The 20,348-nt window shown below is 41.8% G+C and overlaps 1 protein-coding gene across 6 annotated transcripts in view; it reads left to right on the top strand.

Annotated features, from left to right (window-relative positions):
- Nucleotides 1-7,125: 7,125 nt before the first annotated feature.
- The window catches only part of RIC8B (RIC8 guanine nucleotide exchange factor B), a 94,887-nt gene continuing 81,664 nt past the window's right edge, over nt 7,126-20,348 (top strand). For all 6 annotated transcript variants that reach the window (XR_006819701.1, XR_006819700.1, XR_006819699.1 and 3 more), the window contains exons 1-2: nt 7,126-7,637; nt 15,875-15,922. Coding sequence is in view for 3 of the 6 variants with exons in the window: in XM_046013108.1 (XP_045869064.1) it covers nt 7,554-7,637; nt 15,875-15,922 (132 nt within the window). In the remaining 3 variants the exon portion in view is untranslated. The remainder of the gene's footprint in view (nt 7,638-15,874; nt 15,923-20,348) is intronic.

Raw genomic sequence — 20,348 nt, 5'->3', positions numbered from 1 at the left:
TACAGATGAACAGACCGAGGCCCAAAGTCACACACGGTTAAGTGGCAGGGCTGGGATCTGAACACACAACGGCCCCACTCCAGCGTGTATGCTCTTCCTACAACCACACTCTGCCTTCTTCCTCCTTCCTCCTTTGTCTCCACACCACCCCCCACCCCCTTACCCCCGCCAGCCTCTCTCCTAAGCGCCTTTGGCTGGTGCAGTTTTTAAATCAACCTTGACCATGGTAATAGAACCTACCGGGGTTCAAAAGAGTTTCAGAAGTTCTGGGAAATTCTTGTGTGCGCTAAATGAAGGCAGTGTCCAAGCTGGGCACCAGATCCTTCCCCCACGCCCGAGGTGGCATTCCACTCACTGTAAGTCAACAGCACGCGAGCTTTCCCTCTGTCATTTCCCAGGGTACCTACGAACAATACATGATCAAGGACTAAGATTGGGTCATTCTATACAGAAACAGGAACAAAAGAAAATCAGTAATAATGTAAAAAAAAAAATACCAGGTCACAGGAGGATTTTTATTAGCAGGTTGAAAAAAGACTCTGCAGGGGAGGTGCAATGAGCCAAGTATTCAGGAGAATGAAGTCATTTGAAGGGGGGAGGCGGTGGGGGGGGCCTGGCTACCTCTTGCTGTTCAGGTCACTACCCTTTGACAGCAGTGGCCTCTGACCTCAACAACCCCACAATTCTGTTTTGACTGACCCTGAAACCCATGAAATTCAGATGTAGGCACTGCCCAAAAGTTTGAGATAAAGCTGACTAATATGGGAAAAGCTCCCGGTATGTGCCCCCAGCTGAAAGGAGCTGGCAGTTCTTTGGCGGTAGACGCAATTTATTCTGTCCTCCTCCTTTCAGGGAAATGCTAATCCTTCATAGGCAACTGGAGGGGAAGACTAAAATGAATGATGATGAATGACAATAATCCTTTGTCCTCTCCTGCCTCCTCCTAGGGTTGAACCTTAAGAGTTTAATCAAATGTTGGTAAGTAAATTAATGCTTTACTGCCTAAACAGTTAAAAAGCAAGCAGTGGGAAGACGGGCTTTGAGAATATATTTCTTCTGACCTGTGAATCTCAAACACTTAATTGCAAAGACACGGATATGGGGTGTGTGTGTGTGTGTGTGTGTGTGTGTGTGTGCGTGTGTGTGTGTGTGTTGAGTGTTTTAGTCTCCTTACTCACACATACACATATATGACAATGTCCCCAAACGGTCCTATCCCGTTAAATTGTGTCAGCCTTAACGACATTAACTTCAAGGCCGAAAGACCAAAGCAGCGTGCTAGAATTACTCTTCTGTTGTTACACATCAGCAACAACAAAACTCGTGTGTTTGTACATCAGTAGGAATAACATGACCTTTATCCCCGAATCTTCACATCATTGTGAGGGAGGCTGCATTTTTCATTCCAGTTCAGCTAACATTTCAGGGGCTACTCCACACTGGGCTGCTGGGCTGCCCACTTGGATGGCCATCTCTTGTAACCCTCCAAAGTTTTATAACGCTCGCTACAGCTGAGAAAAATCAATGCTCGAAGAGAGTGAGTGACTTATCCCTGAACACCCAGGGACAGAGTTAAAATCCAAACGAGTCTTTTTTGGCTTTCAGGTTTTCCTGTTAGATACAAAAAATTGGTTGTCAGTAGGGGTTTTAAAGAATTTGACGAATGATGGGCTTCTGAGATGCACACAGAGAGTCGGGACTCAAATCCAGGTTTTCCAATCCCTGGTCCCGGGGCCTTTTGCCACATGACAGCATTGCCACCCAAAGCGCTGGGTTTTCCCAAGAGGTGTTGGATGGGATTCCAAGCCAGCAAGATGCAAATAGGTCTGACCCACATTCCAGCTCTTGGATAAATAAAAACTCCTAAAGGGCAGAGCCCATTTTGTGTGCTTCATTTGAGAGTCCCACTGTGGACAGTCAATATTAAACGACGATAGGTACATGTGCCAAGGACTAACAGCATGGGTTCAATTTTAGCAATTAAAATACTGGGAATATGCCTGAGGAACCTAATAAAGGTGCCGAAAGGCTGGATCAAGTAATCATAGATTTTTAGGAGTTTTTTTTATTATTATTTGTTTATTTATTTGACAGACAGAGATCACAAGTAGGCAGAGAGGCAGGCAGAGAGAGAGAGAAAGAAGGAAGCAGGCTCCTGGATGAGCAGAGAGCCCGATGCTTGGCTTGATCCCAGGACCCTGAAGGCAGAGCTGAAGGCAGAGGCTTTAACCCACTGAGCCACCCAGGTGCCCCAGATTTTTAGGAGTTTAAAAAAAAAAAAAAAAACTTCGAAGTCATCCAGTCCAACTCTAATTTTATAAATGATACCTGAGCAATTAAAATAATCTGCACAATTATCTGACACCAGCTGGCAAGAGACCCTCTCCTGTTTCCCAGTGTTATTTATCTTTGTCATATGGCATGGTAAGAGAATGTTTTCAGGAACGTCACATTTCACAAACTGAAGTTGCACTGGTTGGCTGTAGGGTCATCATTGATAATGAAATGTCTCTAGGTTTAACTTTTACTTATCCCACTGACCAACTGTCCTCTTAAGAAATCTCCACTGCTGGCTTTCAAGTTTAACCGGGTTGGTATTTTCAATAAGTGTCTCACTAATTTTGATCTCTTGAACTCCTCTCATGGCATCCCTCCCCCGAGTCTGCTGGCTCTCCAAGCTCTCTCCACTATTCTCTCTTTATAATTCACTTTCTCCAGGAAGGCTTCTCTGCTTCCTTGTCTTCCCATCAATGTGCATCTTGCTTTGATTTGCACAGTACTCAATTCTCCCCTTCCTGCTAGAAAAGATTCATGTATTGCCTGGCTGTTTCTTAGACCCCCAAAGGACAAGATAATGGTTTCTACTTCCTTTTTACTCACTTTTATTTTGGCTGGGGGGAGGGGGGGGGTGTGCCTAGCACAACACTGTGCTCCAATAAGCACCAAATATTTGTTAAAGGGACAAACCATGTTAATTAACTTTGCTACAAAAGGGGGATTATTGGCAGAAAATGAAATAATCACTTTTATCTGCTAGGTTATTCTGAATGCTCAAAGACTAACGGGTCACAGGCACATGAGTTTGATAAGTCTACGGAAAAACTAGTTCAGTGGTTGATACTCTACCAGAATCTTGGCCCAGTGGTTCTCAACCCTGGCTGCTCACTCAAATCTACTTGGAAGCATTTACAGCTACCAAGACCTCACCACAGATCAACTGAATCAGAATCTTTGCAGGTGTGCCCAAGCAATGATTTGCAATACATTGGTATTTGATCGGCACATACTGATTCCTACAACCTCACCCTGATTAACAGATTTTTTAAAGACTGAGCATGATCAAATATGGTTTTGTTGTTCTTGGAATCATGGAGTTTTAAAACTGAGAACTAAGATACTATCTGGACCAACCCCTTTATTTTATAGCTGAAGATTCTGTGACTTAAGAGAGATTGAGCAAATAGCCTGACACAGTGGCAAGGGGATTCCTGTGTGACAGGTCATGTCCTGAATTAGTGGAATTCTCTAGTTCAGGGGCTGTAGCAAGTAGATCAAACTGTTCTGTTCTTAAACTTCTGCTTTCTTCTATAGAAAATGTACAACAATGTGTGTGTGTGTGTGTGTGTGTGTGTGCGCGCGCGCGCGCGTGTGCGCTCACACGCACAGCCGTGCACATACAAGATTTGGATTTTAAAAGCTGTTAGCACCAGGTACTCCTTAAAGACCAATCTGGCACATTCCATCTAGCCCATTGTCACAGCAGAGGAAAAGCCACAACGGGATATATCAAAGTCTAAAAGAAATGACTAGCATGTATTTGCGGGTTTTTTTCACTGGCCCCGGTCCATAACATTTTATGCTATCAGAGCCCAGTGCACTTCTCACCCTTAAGTATACCACTTATTAGCAGACTTATTGCTTGTGAGCAAGCTAATCAACACCCTGAACTTCCCTTTTCTCTATAAAAAGGAAGATAATGCCTGTCCTATTGACCTTGCACTTTTCAGCCATTAGGAGGATTAAATCAGATGATCTATGTGGAGATATCTGAGAAGAGTAAAGCACTGTGTGAATATATGTATAGAATATACATACGTATAGAATAAATATGTGTATAAAATTATTATATTACTGGGGCACCTGGGTGGCTCAGTGGGTTAAGCCTCTGCCTTCGGCTCAAGTCATGATCTCAGGGTCCTGGGATCGAGCCCCACATCGGGCTCTCTGCTCCGCAGGGAGCCTGCTTCCTCCTCTCTCTCTGCCTGCCTCTCTGCCTACTTGTGATCTCTGTCTGTCAAATAAATAAATAAAATCTTTGAAAAAAAATTATTATATTACTATCTTTCAGAGAAATGACTCGTGAATACTTAATACTTTTTTTGATTATCTGGGCTCTAAATCCCAATTCTTCAGTACCATGCCACCCAAGAGTCAACAGGAACTAGAGCTATGCTGGACTAGAAGCCCTAGTCACTGAAAGTATCACATAACTAAATATTCAGGGAGGTAAAGTGATGTAGTGACCAGGATTTAGCTAGTCTAGGCTCTAGTCCCAGAGTCTGCTTTTAACTATTGACTTTGGACAAGTCACTTAATGTTTCTGGGACCAGAGTCTCGTCAGTGGTCAAAGGATGACTTGAATTAGAGTCAAAGATCCTTTTGATTTATAAAATCAGAATATTAGTGCTTAATTAAAATTACTAAAGTGCAATTTCCCAAGTTCTTAATTGATGTGGTTTTACATTTTTTAAATCTCTTTTTAGAAGTACAGGGTTGGAGGCTAAAAACATAAGCCTATTTCTAAATCCATGTGTAAGACCCTCTTTAAAAGAAACATCTCAGGGTACCTGGGTGGCTCAGGTCATGATCTTGGGGTCCTGGGATGGAGCCCCACATCAGGCTCCCTCCTCAGTAGGGACTCTTCTTCTCCCTCTCTCTCTGCTTCTCCCCACAGCCCAGCTCGTGCTCTCTCCTGCTCTCTCTCAAATAAAGTCTTTTTAAAAACTGTATAAAAGAAACATCTCAACTCAGATACTTCATGCTTGTTAGTATCCTGTCCTGGTGCCCTCGTTCCAAAAATAAATATATGGTTACCCAAAAGGCATGTAATATACTACTAGACACAGAGTAGGCACCCAAATACTGTTACCTTAAAGCTCTCAGTTTGAGTCCTAGCTCTTGTTACCTAGCTCATCTGAGCCTGTTTTCTTATCTATAAATGGGAACAGTACCTTCCTCAATGATCCTTTGAGACAGTGTATATTAAAATGTTTTGTATACTGTTAAAAAATTGCAAGATATTACTATTATCTAAGGAATGTAGCTTATTATAACTGCAACACCTCTAAGAACTATACTTTCTCTCTTTTGTTGTTTTTTTTTTTTTACGATTTTATTCATTTGACAGAGATCACAAGTAGGCAGAGAGGCAGGCAGAGACAGAGAGAGGGGGAAGCTGGCTCCCTGCTGAGCAGAAAGCCCCATGTGAGGCTCAATCCCAAGACCCTGGGATCATGACCTGAGCTGAAGGCAGAGGCTTTAAACCACTGAGCCACTCAGGCACCCCAGAACTGTACTTTTGATTTCAAGAGATAGATTAAAATCTTTTTGAATTAGTTTATTATGGGCACAGCATGTACTCCAGGGCCTGGCTCAACAAATATGCTCAATAAATGTCTGCAGCATGAAAAGTATAATCCACAGAAAGACCAAAGGCTCCATGAGCTTAGATTCCATATTCCTTTTTATCGCCAAATTCCCAGAGCTAGCACAGCATCTGACACATAGAAGAAATAGAATAATTATGAGATGAACAGATTTTTGTCCCCCGTAGTTCCTCTTCCGCACAGTTCAGGAGGTCGACATGGGCAGCAGCGGCATTAAAGATGATTTTTGGTGAAGGCTGCTTGGAATGGAAGTGAGAATTACTTGGGAAATGCACTCATTCTCTAACAAATAGCTTGGGAGAGCAAAAAGAGCATAGATTCGGAGTTCAGGTTGTTTCCAAATTGTCCAGTCTTGGTAAATTATTCTATTAACTTCTCCAAGACTGTTTCTTCATCTTAAAGTGAGAATAAAAAGAGAACAGTACCTCCCTCATAGGGTTAAGCACTAGAATGGAAGCCCCCTAAGAGCAGGGGCGTTATTTGGGGCCCACTGTACCTACACTGAGCAGTACTGAACCTTATTGAAGAGTGCCGGGCACAACACAGGTTCTCAAGTTGTGTTGACTTTGTGAGACACCGCCTGAGAGGACACGGGTGAAGTATGTAACAGGAAAATGGCACATAGTAAAAACATTTCGCACACCTGAGCCTCTTTCACCTTCACTTTCCGCATCGCCCCTATCATCACTAGGACATCAGTATTATTACACGACTGGAGGGTGTAGAGCAGCTGTCTTTGGGGGAAAGACCCGGATTTAAATCTCTCATTCCCCATTTACCAGCTGTGTGACTTAGGACGAATTACTTAACCTATCGGGGTTCCTCTGCTTCCGCAAAAATCTGCGTGTCGCGAGAATCAGAGGCTGCATGGCGACCACCTATCACTGAGTCTGGAGCCCCCGCGGCACGCGATACGTGGCAGCGACTATTACTAAGGGGGAAAAAAAAAAGACCTTTTATCCAGATAAGTGCCTGCAATTTCCCACATTACTGCTGCTGAATACATAACATGACCGCAAACAAGGGGAGGAAGGAAAGAATTTCAGAGAGACCGAAACCGCTAAACGAGAAAAAGAGGGAATTAAACCGGTGCTCGGCAGTTCCCACCACGGGGTGCCAGTTTCCGCGACTGTCAACCTGCCCGACCAGCCAAGGCTAGAGCGGGACAGTCAGCCCCGACAGGAACAAAAAGGAGGCAGAGCCGACGCTTACACCCTCCCCCTAACGGTCTCCTCACCGCCGGCCTCTAGCGGCCCCGGGACTCCCGTTTCCGGCCCTGACCAGACCACAGCTCCCAGCATGCCTTTGGCGGGAAGTCTTTCCCGCTGGATGACTACTAATCCCGGCATGCCATTCGGCACACCAGTAAATTAGATGGAAGAGGGGAATGCCCTCAACGAACGCAGGGAACTGTAGTCCATTTAGCTTCTGGCTCTTAGAGGGGAGGAGAAGAGCCGGGTCGCTCTCGTCAGCTGAGGAGAATGATTCATAGAGGAGGGTCAAGAGAGAAAAACAGTTCTGTCTGCAAGCGCCCACTTAAAAGGCTGGACTCTTCTCCGAGGGAGGGAGAGGCAGGAGAGTAAGCCAGGCCTCGGGACTGACCTCGCCTCAGGCCGCTCGTCAGGCCTCTATCGAGTCCTGGGCCTTGACGGGGGCGGCCGCGAGGCGCCGGTTGCTGGGGGACCGTGACGTCGCGGGGTGAAAGTTGAGGGGCGGTGACGTCGGCCCAGCCCGGGCGGAGGCTGGCGGGTTGGAGGCAGGAGGGAGGGAGGGAAGGAGGGAAGGAAGGAAGCTGGGAACGAGCGAGCGAGCGGGGGCGCGAGGCGTTTACCTGGAGGCAGCGGCTTGGGCGCGCAGAGCGGCCGCGGCTCCCCCGCACCTGCGGCCATGGATGAGGAGCGCGCCCTCTACATCGTCCGGGCCGGCGAGGCGGGGGCTATCGAGCGGGTCCTGAGGGATTACAGCGATAAGGTAAAGAGCCCTGGATCCGGGCGTGCGGTAGAGCACCCCCGGGCCGCCCTCGGGGCTTGCACCTCGCATCCCTCCCAACCCCCTTCATTCCGGGGATGCGCGTTACTCTCCCCCGAAAACGTTTCCGGCTTGGGCATGCGTGTTTGTGCCCCCAGTCTTCCCTGTCAGTGCATCCCGCATCCCCCTGCCCCCACTCTGGCGCCCACTCCTCTGATTCCGGCCCAGCAGCCTGTCCTGTGGTCCTCCTCCCAAGCGTGCAAGTCACACCCCCGGAATCCGTAGATGTGCGTCTGTGCCCTGTGCCCCACTCTGGGATGCCTAAATGCACGCGAGGCTTCCTCACCTGTATGGCATGAAAATCCGTGTTTCCGTGTTTAAACACGGCCCTTGATGGGCATAAAACCTATCAGCCACGATGGCAATTCTTTGTATGCCTACAGCACCGCACACTTTCCAAGGCTTGATGTCTCCTGTATGGTCAAACTTGATTCTCAGGGTGTTTATAGGGTGGATGGTACCATCCTTCCCATTTTATAGATGAGAAAACCGAGGCGTTAAGAACTGAAATCATGCCAAGGTCATGGACGTACTATGTTGTAAATTGGGGGGTAGATTCTGACTCCAAATAATACCTATTACATGTATCGGATTAACAGCTTTCCCATCCATCATCTCATTTAATCTCAACAGCAGTCCTGTGAGGTTTTATCTTCGTTTTGCAACTGAGATTGTTTCTGTTAAGTAACTTGCCCAAGGTCATCCTTGTGAGCTGGGATTCCAACCTAGGTCTTCAAACCATTAATTGTTCTTGCCACTTCACACCTGTGCGGTAAGAAGGTATCTTGTTATAAATCCCAGTCACCTCTCTGAATGTTTCTCCAAGAACCGTTAGCTCTCCATTACTTCTCCTTCCAGGAATTTTACATGCGCACTTCAAAAGGTAGCATATCACCCCTTTATTCTTCATTTAGGAGACTACTTTATAGGAATTGACCGACTACTCACTTCTGTGAAAACAGTCAACACCAAGTCTCACCTTGGATACAGCATCTTTCTTCCTTTCGCTTGCTCCCACTCGTAGTTTCCCCTTCTGTGTTTGCTGTGTGCCCACCACTGCACTTTATTGTACTTTGTGTGATTGAGCTGCCATTGTGCTATTTCTGCCCTGGGTGGAGAAGATCCAAAGATAAGACACCTTCATTTCCATTTCATCTTCCCAAAAACCCTGTGAGGAAAGTGGTGGTATTCCCCATTTCCCAAATGACATTTAGGATAATGTTGCCTCAAGACCACACAGTCACTGAGAGATGGGGCTGAGATTTGAATGTAGGTTGTCTGACAGCTCTTTCTACACTACTGTGTTGCTTTCTCTGGGAGGATGTATGACTTGATTAAATTCTGTTTGTATCTTGCTCTTCCACTCTGTGATATGTTTTACTATTGCGTAGCTGCCTAATTTAGGAGAAATTCATTTAAGGCATAGGTGTACATATTGTGGAGATTATATTCATTTAGCCTGATTTGTAACTCCTTTCCAAAAAGAAATTCAGGCAGCTACCAACTGATTTTCAAAAGAAAGAGTGTTGAATCAATGAGTATTTATTTTGCAATTACTATATGCCAGATATCCAGCAATAAATAGGAACTTTCTTCTTTAGGGAAGGGAGGAGGAAAAACCTCCAACTGGATCTTACCACTTTCTTCAATATTTCTCCTTCCCTTCATGTCCAAACTGACCAGAACTCCAGATTCGATTCCTTGAGTTTATCTCTTCCTCTCCTTGATCTCCCTCCAGGTTGGTTTCCACTTACTACTCCTGGCCAGGTGCTGTCAGAGCTTAGCTTCTGGACATCTCCAGCTCTCCTTTCACATTGGGAATGTTTTTAAAGTTATAGTGCCCAGTGTATCTTATTTAAGGCGATATTCCTGAAGTACTCTTTGAGCCATACCTGAGAATGCTCTGATTTGACATGAGCCCCATCAGTCAGCTCCTTCAGAAAAGAGCTCTCATGTTTAATGCTGATTATAGTAGGGCTGGCATACAAAGAAAATAGCTACGGTTCATATTGGCAATGGGGCTTTGCCCCTCAAGGCAAGAGAGACCTTGGAGGCGGAGGAATAGGAGGGGGAAGTATGACTGTGGTGGTCTGGTGCTAAAAATGGGGAGGTGAAATTAAACTACCCAGCTCTATGGGATATGGAGTCTAAAACTCTTAAAAAGTAGCTGAATACTGTGTGCTTCATTTTCCTCATCTGGAAAAATAGATTTGAGAAATGTTTAGGGACATTGAGGAGTCTAACCAAGAATGGAAACGAACAATGTACAGGGAAAGTGACAGGTTTGTTATTTGGGGGATGAGGTTCTTTATGCTACCTTTTTTCTCTAATAAAGCTAGAACTTGGGATAGTTCTAGAAACACAGTGTATATTTGAGTAGGGTATGTAAATAGCCTGGACCATGTAAGAGGACTTTTTGCTTTCCAGTTTGAGGTTGAGTTCCAACTCTTTGAGTTCATTCCACAGATTTTTGCAGAGGAGCATGTTTAATGGGCTGTTCCCACCAGATAGTGGAAAGAAGGTAGAATTTAGAGTCAGATAAATCTTGGTTCAAATCTGCCTTTTATTGGCTTCATGGCTATGGATGTTATTTTAAGCCTGAGTCTTGGCTTACTGATCTGTAAAATAGGGATACTATTACCTAAATTATCATGTGGCTTAAATTAACTGAAGTTTAATGCTGTACACTGAACACAGTGCATCTAGGAGGCGCTTACTCAGTGAGTTATAGTTCTAGTGATCAAGGTACTCAAGGACATTCTGTGGCCATAGCACAGGCTCTGGAGCCAGACTGCCTGGACTCTGATTTTCAACTCACCATCTATGTGGCCTTGGACAAGTTACATAACTTTGTTGTGGCTCAGTTTCCTCACCTGTCAAACAGGAACAACAGTAGTACCTACATCATAGGTTTGTTGTCAGGATTAAGTGAGTTATATATCTAAAGCACTTAAAACAGTGCCTGGCAGTGAGGAAGGCAGGAGTTAAACCTGTAGCACTGAGTTGAGGTAGCCTGATTTAACAAAAAATTAGGGGAGTATACTCGAGCCTTTCTTTTTCCTTGACCCTTACATTTTCTAATGGGTAGCAAAATACCTTGTACCTTGTTTAGAGCATAGTTACCTATCTGGCTCCAGGTAACAACATCTAATTTCTACTGTATTACTGAGACTCTAATTTTCAAGCCTTCTTCCTTCATTCCCTGACCCTTGTTATTCTGGGGGAGAGAGAAGATCCATCTATCCCAGAAAAAAAAAAAAAATGAAACTTGTCTGTTTCTCAAGGGCATAATGCAAGTTGACCTAGCATAGGAAAGTATTAAAAAACAAATAGAGAGAATGGTTATTCTTTTTCATTTGTCTCAATTCACCTGTTAACCTTCATTGAATGCTTGCTATGTTCTATGTATTATCTATCCCAAGCATTTTGACACATCATCACATATAATTCTCTTACATTATTACTTATGAGAAAGATAGAAGTATTCTCTTTTGCAGGGAATAGGAAATTGAGATTCAGAAAGACAAAGTGACTACCTATGGGCTCAAGGGCATATAGCTAGAAGTGGCAGATTCCATATCCATATTCTTTGGATTCCATATCCAGGACTCTTTGTGCAGGGTTATGTTGCCTTTACCCTGTCTATTCTGTGTTTTTGAGCACAGAAAAGAAAAATGTTTTCAGGACCAATACAGTACTTCCTTTGGTTACTGTTGGGTCCTAATCACTTCCACTCTAGTTATAGAGGGAGCTATTAAATTATGAGACATATGGTCTAGTGTAGGCTGTCCAGGCTCCTCCTCCTTCAAGTCCTGTTCTGATAACAGATTTAGTAGAGGGGGGCCTGGTGGCTCAGTCAGTTAAGCATCTGCCTTCAGCTCAGGTCATGATCCCAGACTACTGTGATCAAGTCCCACATCAGGCTCCTTATTCAGTGGGGAGTTTGCTTCTCCCTCTGCCTCCGCCTCTTCTCCCCCCACGCCCCCCACTCATGTGCTCTCTCTCTGTCAAAATAAATAAAATCTTAAAAAAAAAACGGATACAGTAGAGAGATTACCATCTTTATGGTGTTGTTGCTGTGATCAGAACAGTGATCATTGGCCTGAGATATTCAGTATTATCTTAGCTCCTTGAATCAGAGGATATTTAGACTAGAAGGAATCTCAAAGGTAATTGGAGCTGTCCCCTTTAGTTAATAGGTGAAGAGACTGAGCCTAGAGTCATCGACTATGATGATAGAGAGATGGCTTGGTAGCCATAGAGACTACCTGGATTTATGATTATCCTATAGCACTCTCCAACAGGATTCCATTTTGGAAATATGACAAATTTATGACCAAATTAAAGATAAAAGTTATATAAGATATGGGGAAGTAGGTAGATCTCCAAGAGTACTCCTCATAAGAAAAGAAAATGATACTGATCACAGCAAGGTCTTCATTTATGTGCTAGAAGAACCTGATGGATAGGGACCTAATATTGAGCCAGTTCTAGAAATACAGGCTACACATTTGAATAGGGTATGTAAATATCCTGGATCATGTCAGAGGACTTTATGCTTTCCAGTTTGAGGTTGAGTTCTGACTCTTTGAGCTCATTCCACAGATTTTTTGCAGGGGAGCATGTTTAGTGAGCTGTTCATTGTTATACCTTGTTCTTGTTTCCAGACTGAATTATATAATCTCAGTTACTGGCGTTTAGTTCTAGGAATAATCGCTATTCGTGAAACACAGCACAGTACAACACACACACACACACCACCCCAGTAGGCTAATTCCCTTGTATCAGTACTGTTTGAGTATATCTTCTAAAATATGAAATGACTCCTAGTTCTCTAGTAGGTCAGTATTTGGCTAGATGCCACATCATAGGCCATGCTATAATAACAATAGTGGCCACTTACTGAACACCTGCAATGTGCAATGTGCCATACATAAAAGATAAGGAAACTCTGACAGGTAGTAAAATTGGATAACTTGACCAAGGTCACACTTTTAGTAAACAACAGGACTGTACTCAAACCCAGTGCCGTCTGACTCCTAAACCTGAGCTTTTTAGAGCCTACTCATGGGATATAAAACCTACGGGGAGGAGTCCTCTTAAAAGTCTGGTCTATCACGGAGCTGTTCCTAGTTTACTTGGTCTCTAAATTGAACAATGGTTTTACTCTTTAGTTTATATTTGACTTGTTGCTCCTGTTCATCTGGAAATTAAGCATATAAAGAAGGTGAGGTGGCTGGCTGTTGGCTAGCAGTTCTATAAAGGTATTTACAGCCAGAAATGTTAGTTCCCCTTCCCTTCCCTTTCAGCTTTTGAAAAGGTATAGAATAAGGGCTAGAAGTACTAAATAGATGAGGTACAATCTAAGTTGTATAAAAGAAACCAGCCCTAGAGAAGCCAACATCTTTGGATCCAAATAATCATAGAGGGTTGAGCTTCTGAATAGATTGGCACATTCAAAATTCAATTTGTATTGCCTCACATGCGAGTATATTTTCTAATTAAATTAAGCCCTCATGCTAGTTAGGGCTTTTGAAAGCTTTTCTTTCTTTCTTTGTTAATGTTGTGGTTTTATGACGGGATCAGCCTTGCGTTTAAAAGCAACAGAAAATTTAGTCCTTGGTACTATTCTAAATTATCACCTTAAAAGATAAATTCTATGTAGAAATTGTCTGAAAGATATTTTTATAACTTAATGACGGTCTTTCCAAAAGATGATTTCTTTCTCTGTTCCTTTACCATAAATGCCAGAAAAAGTTGAGGAGAACCATTATATTGGCAACCAGGTTCATTTGTCCCAGATAATTTATGAATTTAATATTTCACATATAATGGGAAAAAATCAGCTTTCTTGGTCTTTGAGTGCAATTTATTATCATATGTATTGGACTTTTATTATGCTTCAGTTTAAAACCTTAGCCTGATGTCTGCTGCTTCTTTATCTAAAGTTAGTTTTTATTAAACCTTGTCTATAAATTCCTGAGTTACAGACTTCGGAGTTACAACTTGTTCTTCCTTTCTCTCTTCTTTCTTTCTTTCCGTGTTCATTCATTCATTTATCTTTCATTTTTTAAATTTCCCTTTTAATTGTGAAAATAATATACCAACAGTGGATTTTGTCAGACCTCACCAGAAATCCTACCACCGCTATACAGTTGCTTTTATTTTTGCATTTTAACACTCAAGCCTTTGTTCGAATGCATCCATGTACTTAAACAGGTACTGTCACCATAGACATCTAGCTTGGTGTTTTATGATTTTTTCCACTTGATGCCATTATAAGTAATCTTCCATGTTGTTAAGAGATTTTTAGCCATCTTTTGTTTTAATTGCAAGGCAATATTTTATCAGTGGATGCACAGCAGTTTATTTCCTCAGTCTCCTGTTGTTGGATATTCAGACTTTCTCTTTCTTTCTTCCATAATATTAGATAACACGGCAACAAATATGATTATGTATATAATTTTTCTCTCCTTCTGGATGACTTCATTAGGATAAATTCCTAGGAGTAGAAGTTCTGGGTCAAAGGATGTGAATATCTTTATGTTTTCTAGTATATGCTGCCAAATTACTTTCACTTTTAGAGTTTATGTCGGTTTATACTGCTGCCAGCAATAGCACACCTGGATTATTGATGCCCATTTCTTAGAATGCTTTATGTCCTCAGTCTTGCTCTCCTTTGATCTGGCCTGTAAGCAGCTGCCCAAAATATTCTTCCAGAATGCTCTACTGTTCATACCTCCCTCAGAATCTTCCTTTAGTTGCCTGTCACCTATCTGCCCGATCAGGTATAAATTTTTAAATTCAAGCCGTTCTTACCACCTCACATCATCCATTTTAATTGTTTCGCAAACCATATGTGAGGCAGCCTCTTTCCATTTTCTTCGAACAGCCTTGTCTCTTATCTCTAAGTCTTCCCCCTGACCATTTCTTCAGAACTGCTTCTCTGTCAGCATTTCTCCATCTCATTTAATTTCAAAAATTGCTTCTTCTGTAAAACTGACAACATAGAACCACCTGTAATGAAGATGTCTTTAGTACTTTGTGTACTTAACTCCTAATGAGTTGCCAATAAATGTCACTGTGGCCAATGAGAAAAATACAAAAGAAAGGCAGAGATGTTCAGTGGATTTTTTTTTAAAGGAAAACTTAGGATTCATTAGAGCACTTGATTCTCCTGAATAAAACCTGAGAAAGGGATTGAGAAGCTTTGTGCTCTGTTTTGGGTAATATCACTGTTTCTGTTGACAGTGGGCAAGTAACTTACTCCATCCTCTGTTTCAGCTACAGAAAGGAAAACGGTGTTGCCAATCATTTGGATTGGAAATTTGGAGGGTCCTGATACTCTGTTCTCTTACAGTTATTTTTTTGGTCAATGTTGTTGGCATCATCATCATTATAATCCTATTTACTGAGTGTTTACTCAGCACCAGGCACTGAGATGTATGTTATATGCCTTAGCTATTTTAACCCTCACAGCAGCTCTGTGAACTAGGTATTCCCTCTTTTCACAAGAGAAATTCAGTAATAGAGATTTTATTATCTGCTCAACTAGTTAGTGGTGGAGCCATAATTTAAACCTTAATTCTTAGAGAATTACTTTTCTGAAATACCAGTCTATTAAATCTCTTTCCTATCTACAATTCTCTGATCATTTCTAAGTGCGTATGAAAAAGAAAGCAACATTGGGTCTTAGCAACACTGAAGACCCTTCCAAATTTCTGTCCATTTTATTTTTCCATTCTCTTTCTCCACTTTCCCATCCCCTCACATGTGTCCTATATTTCATTCTGATAGACCTGTTTATTTCACAAATATATCATAGCATTTCACACATCTGAGCCTTTGTTTCTGTCCTTACAGTGCTTTCCATTTGCCTCTTGGCAAACTCCTATTCCCCCATGATCCAGTTCAAATGCTCTATACTCTGTGCAAAGCATTCCAGATTTCCTCAGGCAAAGTTAGTGGCTTGGTACTCTGTTCTTTTTGTCTGTTTTTCTGCTGTAGTCTTTCATACTGCTTAGTAATTATTTACTTACATGCCTATCTTTCTTCCTTTAATGTGATTGTTGAAATACAATGTGGGAAGGCAACATTTCTACAGACATGTTTTTAAATATAACCAAAATTAAAAATCTGTATATTTAAAATGACATTGTTTCCCTTTTTTCCCCCCTCAGCATAGGGCTACTTTCAAATTTGAATCAACAGATGAAGATAAAAGAAAGGTAAGCTTTGGTGTTTGTGTGTGTGTCTGTGTTTGTATGTATGTGTGTGTGTGTGTGTGTGTGTATTTCATTCATGAACTCTAAACAGTGAACTTGTTTTCATCTGGTGATTATTTAGTTTTTGGTTTCCCTTCAGTTTGTTTTCAGGAACTCTGAGAAGATGACAGTGCCAGGGGTAGTATGGATTACACCCAACTTTCTCTGTTTCATCCTCACAGGACCATTATACTTGCGTAAATCAGGGAAATAGGAAGAGTTTAGAGGGGTCTCTCCCCATATCTTCTCACCTCCAGAGATTGACTTTATTTGGTGGCAGAAATGTAGGTTGCTCAAAATGCATTGCTAATATTGGGAAACTTGGCTTTGGATTAGGTTTTGGGAAAGCAGCTGTTTGTGGTGCTGCCCCTCAACCACACATTGTTCCCTGTACTGGCAGTTATTTATATTGTCAGCAATTGTCTTGGTCACTGACTTCACAGGCATAGAGGAAAATGGAATCAAGAGCCTCACCAGCAGAGGAATTATAAGAAAGGGTGGATCAGAGGGGTGCCTGGGTGGCTCAGTCAGTTAAGCATGTGACTCTTGATTTTGGCTCAGGGCCCTGCGTCAGTGTCCACACTGGGTACCTAGTGTCTACTTAAGTTTCTCTTTCCCCCTCTCCCTCTCTCTAAAAACAATAAAAAGATAAAAATAAAAATAAAGAAAGGGTGCATAAGAGATAACCATGTAATGTTATGTTTGCCTGTTGGGGTTGCCTGTGGTTGCTTTACTTAGCTGATTAGAGCATGATGTGAAAGGAGGAGCTCACCAGATCCCCCTGAGCATTTTGCTGGGCCCCCTACATCTATCCCTGGCCATATAAATATCAAGAACAAGTGAGAGAATATGACTGAACCAGTGTAAACCTATCACTGCTGCTGAAAAAAATAGCTTAAATCCAGGGCTTTGCTGGGAATGGTTTGATAATATGTTGAAATCATCCCTTTATTTACCTCCACCCCCATGTATGTCTACATTTTGCTCATTCTACCTCTTAAGACTCCTTCAGTCCATTATCTTCTTAACCCCTGCCCTAATTCAAGCCTTCATCTGAGTTATTGTACCAGTTTCCTGACTTTTCTTTCTTTTTCCAGTTATGTGTCTTTTCAGTCCACTGTCCATAATTCTAAAACAACAATATGATCTTGTCACTCACAACTTTAAAACCCATGAGTGACTTTCTTTGCCTATAGAATAAGGTCAGGTGTCTTAACATGATATAATACATGTCCAGTGATCTGATCTCTGTCCAGTACTACTCTATTATATTTTACGCTTTAGTCATATGAAGTATTTCCAGCTACATACACATCCACATCCCTTCTGTCTCTTTCTTCCTAACTTTGCATATGTTGTTTTCTACCTAGAACGCCCTCTCCTTCTTGTATACCACTTCCTCTTTTCACCTACTCAGCTCCAGGAACACCTTCAGGAAGCTTCCTCTAACATTCTGCCATGATGAAGTAGCCCTCTTCAGTGTTCCCATAAAATTCTATGTAAATCTCTAACATTATGGTTGTACATAGTCTCTCTCTCTCTCTCTCTTTTTTTTTTAAGATTTTATTTATTCATTTGACAGAGAGAGAGATCACAAGTAGGCAGAGAGGCAGGCAGAGAGGGGGGCAAAGCAGGCTCCCTGCTGAGCAGAGAGCCCCATGCAGGGCTCGATCCGAGGACCCTGAGGTCATGACCTGAGCTGAAGGCAGAGACTTAACCCACTGACCCACCCTGGTGCCCCACATTGTCTCTCAATTATATATTAATGTCTCTCGTTGATAAACTCTGCACACTCCAATGATAGATAGTAATATTTATATCCTCAACATCTAGAATGAACAGCACATAATGGGTACTCAAAAAATATTTATTGAATGAGTGACATGGGGTAAACTGTGAAGGGTGAAGATTTAAGATTTAAGTTTTCTTTTGGATTTGAACAATGTAAACAAGACTAGAGTACCTTGTGGAACAGATTCTTAGCTAGGGATATGCTGATTGGAGACCTTTTCAAGATAGGCCTGCCCAGAGAAAGACAATTATCATATGATCTCCCTGATATGAGGAAGTTGAGAGGCAATGTGTGGGGTTTGGGGGGTAGGAAAGGAATAAATGAAACAAGATGGGATCAGGAGGGAGACATACCATAGAGACTCTTAATCTCACAAAACAAACAGGGATGCCAGAGGGAGGGGGTTTGGGGAGGGTGGTTGGGTTATGGACATTGGGGAGGGTATGTGCTATGGTGAGTGCTGTGAAGTGTGAAACCTGGTGATTCACAGACCTGTACCCCTGGGGCTAATAATACATTAATGTTAATTAAAAATAAATAAATAAAAAAAAATTTTTAAAAGGCCTGCTCAGGCCTGACCCCTTATCTACTGAGTCAGAATTTGGAGGGTGGAATCCAGGCATGTGTATTTTTATAAATAGTCTTCAGGAAATAAGTACTTACAGATTTGGTGAGAATACAAAATGGCACAATCCCTGTGGAATAGAAACTGGCACTGTCTACCAAAATTACAGATGCATTTTGCCCTTTGACCAAGCAGCGTCACTTTTAGAAATCTATTCTGTGAATAGGTTCAACCCAAATAAATATAGTTTTTTATTGAAAATTGTACATAATAGCAAAAGATTAGAAACAAATGTCTAGGGAGTATTTGAAGAAACTAGGGTACATCTGCATAGTGGGATACTATGACATAATAAAGAGAAAAGGGAAGGAGGAGAAGGAGAGAGACAGGTATATGCTAAGGGGACAGAGTTAAGTGAAAAAAAGAAGGGGCAGGGTGTTTAAAGGAATAATTTTTGACACACTCATGATAGGTATTCAGGCTGGGGAGGCAGTTGCTACTTTTATTTTGAGAGAATCTATACTATATCTCTTGATTCAAGGTGCCTTGAGACTCTGATACTAGAATCTGACAGTGCTTTTACTGGTCAAAATAAGTACATTAAGACAGAGATTCCCCCCACTCCATGTAGGTTTCAGTTGAGGCAGAATAATTCCCCACTCAGTTGTTAGTAAAGCATGTGTATTTTCTGTAGGATAGTAGCAAAATGTAACACATTGAAGTATTGTCTTTTACTGCCTGCTAGATCTTTGGAGATAGTAGCTTCTGTGTCAGTGATGGTAGGTAGATTCCTGCTTCCTGGGAGGTCGGATATAAACATATGCAGTTAGGGACCTAGGTAGCTATCTTATTAATGGAAAAACATAGGCAAACAAAATCATGTTAGTCTCCAAGGGTTAAAATCATTAGTGACTCTTTCATGCCTAAGGCCCTAAAACTATTGGAATGCTCTAAAGGATCTATATCCTAACAGCTTTTTAGGTTCTCTCTGTAGAGATGTAGAATAGTATAGGCATGACTCCACATTAAACCCAATCTGAAAATAAGAGGAACTCAAGTTACTATACAATTTATTTTGCTGCCCTAGTTCTCTTTTCCTCTTTCCTAAACATGTCTCTGGAGCCTTCTTCCAATAGCTCCTTGGTAACAGCAGCACCCCTTTCAATAAACTACAGGTGCTATCTTTCTAAAAAACACAATCCCTTTCTACTAAGAACTTTAATGATAACTTAGAAGTAACTATAAGTGAACAGACAGAGCCTTTCAAAAAATAAAACTTGATTATACTGAGCTTTTAAGGAAATGGTTATAAATTAATGATCCTTATGCCTAATATATATATATATAATATATATATATATTATATATAATAAAGACCCAACCCTTAGGTAGTGTCTGCATTTTTTACAAAGATTTGTATTGCAACAGTAATGCAGTAATGATATAAGTATGGTGAGAATATTGCCAGCCCTATTTTATGGATGAGAAAACTGAGGCTCCCGTTAATGACAACTTGCTAACACTCACATGACTAGTAAGTGGCAGATCCTCAAATAGAGAATGGATTTTCGTACTGATAAGTGCAGCTCCGCCACTGCTCAGTGCTCCATAGCTGCCACTCATTACCACTTGAGGTATATTTCAGAGGTTTTGAAGTTATGACTCACTACCTTGTTTTATCTCTTGTTTCATTCCTTGAGACACCATTTAGGCAACTAGACTTAATTGGAAAATAGCAAAGGAAATTACCAACAAGGAGGGCTTAAGTTTTTCGGGGAAAAGCAAAGTCAGATACAACTGTTAAATTTTGCATATAATGCAAATAGTTCCAGGTGCGTATGGATCATTGTATAGTTGGATAAAAGCACCTGTGCTTACTGAAGCATTTGCCTTACATCCTCTACCTCTAGGCTGTGATTGTTTACCTGCACATAAACAAATACATCATGCAAATAGGTAGGATGGTTGCTGGGGGTAGTATGATGAATAATCTGAACATTTACATTGTGAGGAAATAAAATCTCTTATATTGG

This window comes from Meles meles, chromosome 7, assembly GCF_922984935.1.
Source record: "Meles meles chromosome 7, mMelMel3.1 paternal haplotype, whole genome shotgun sequence".
Lineage (NCBI taxonomy): Eukaryota > Metazoa > Chordata > Mammalia > Carnivora > Mustelidae > Meles > Meles meles.
The sequence above is the reverse complement of the archived record's forward strand: the minus strand, read 5'-3'. Positions and strand labels throughout refer to the sequence as shown.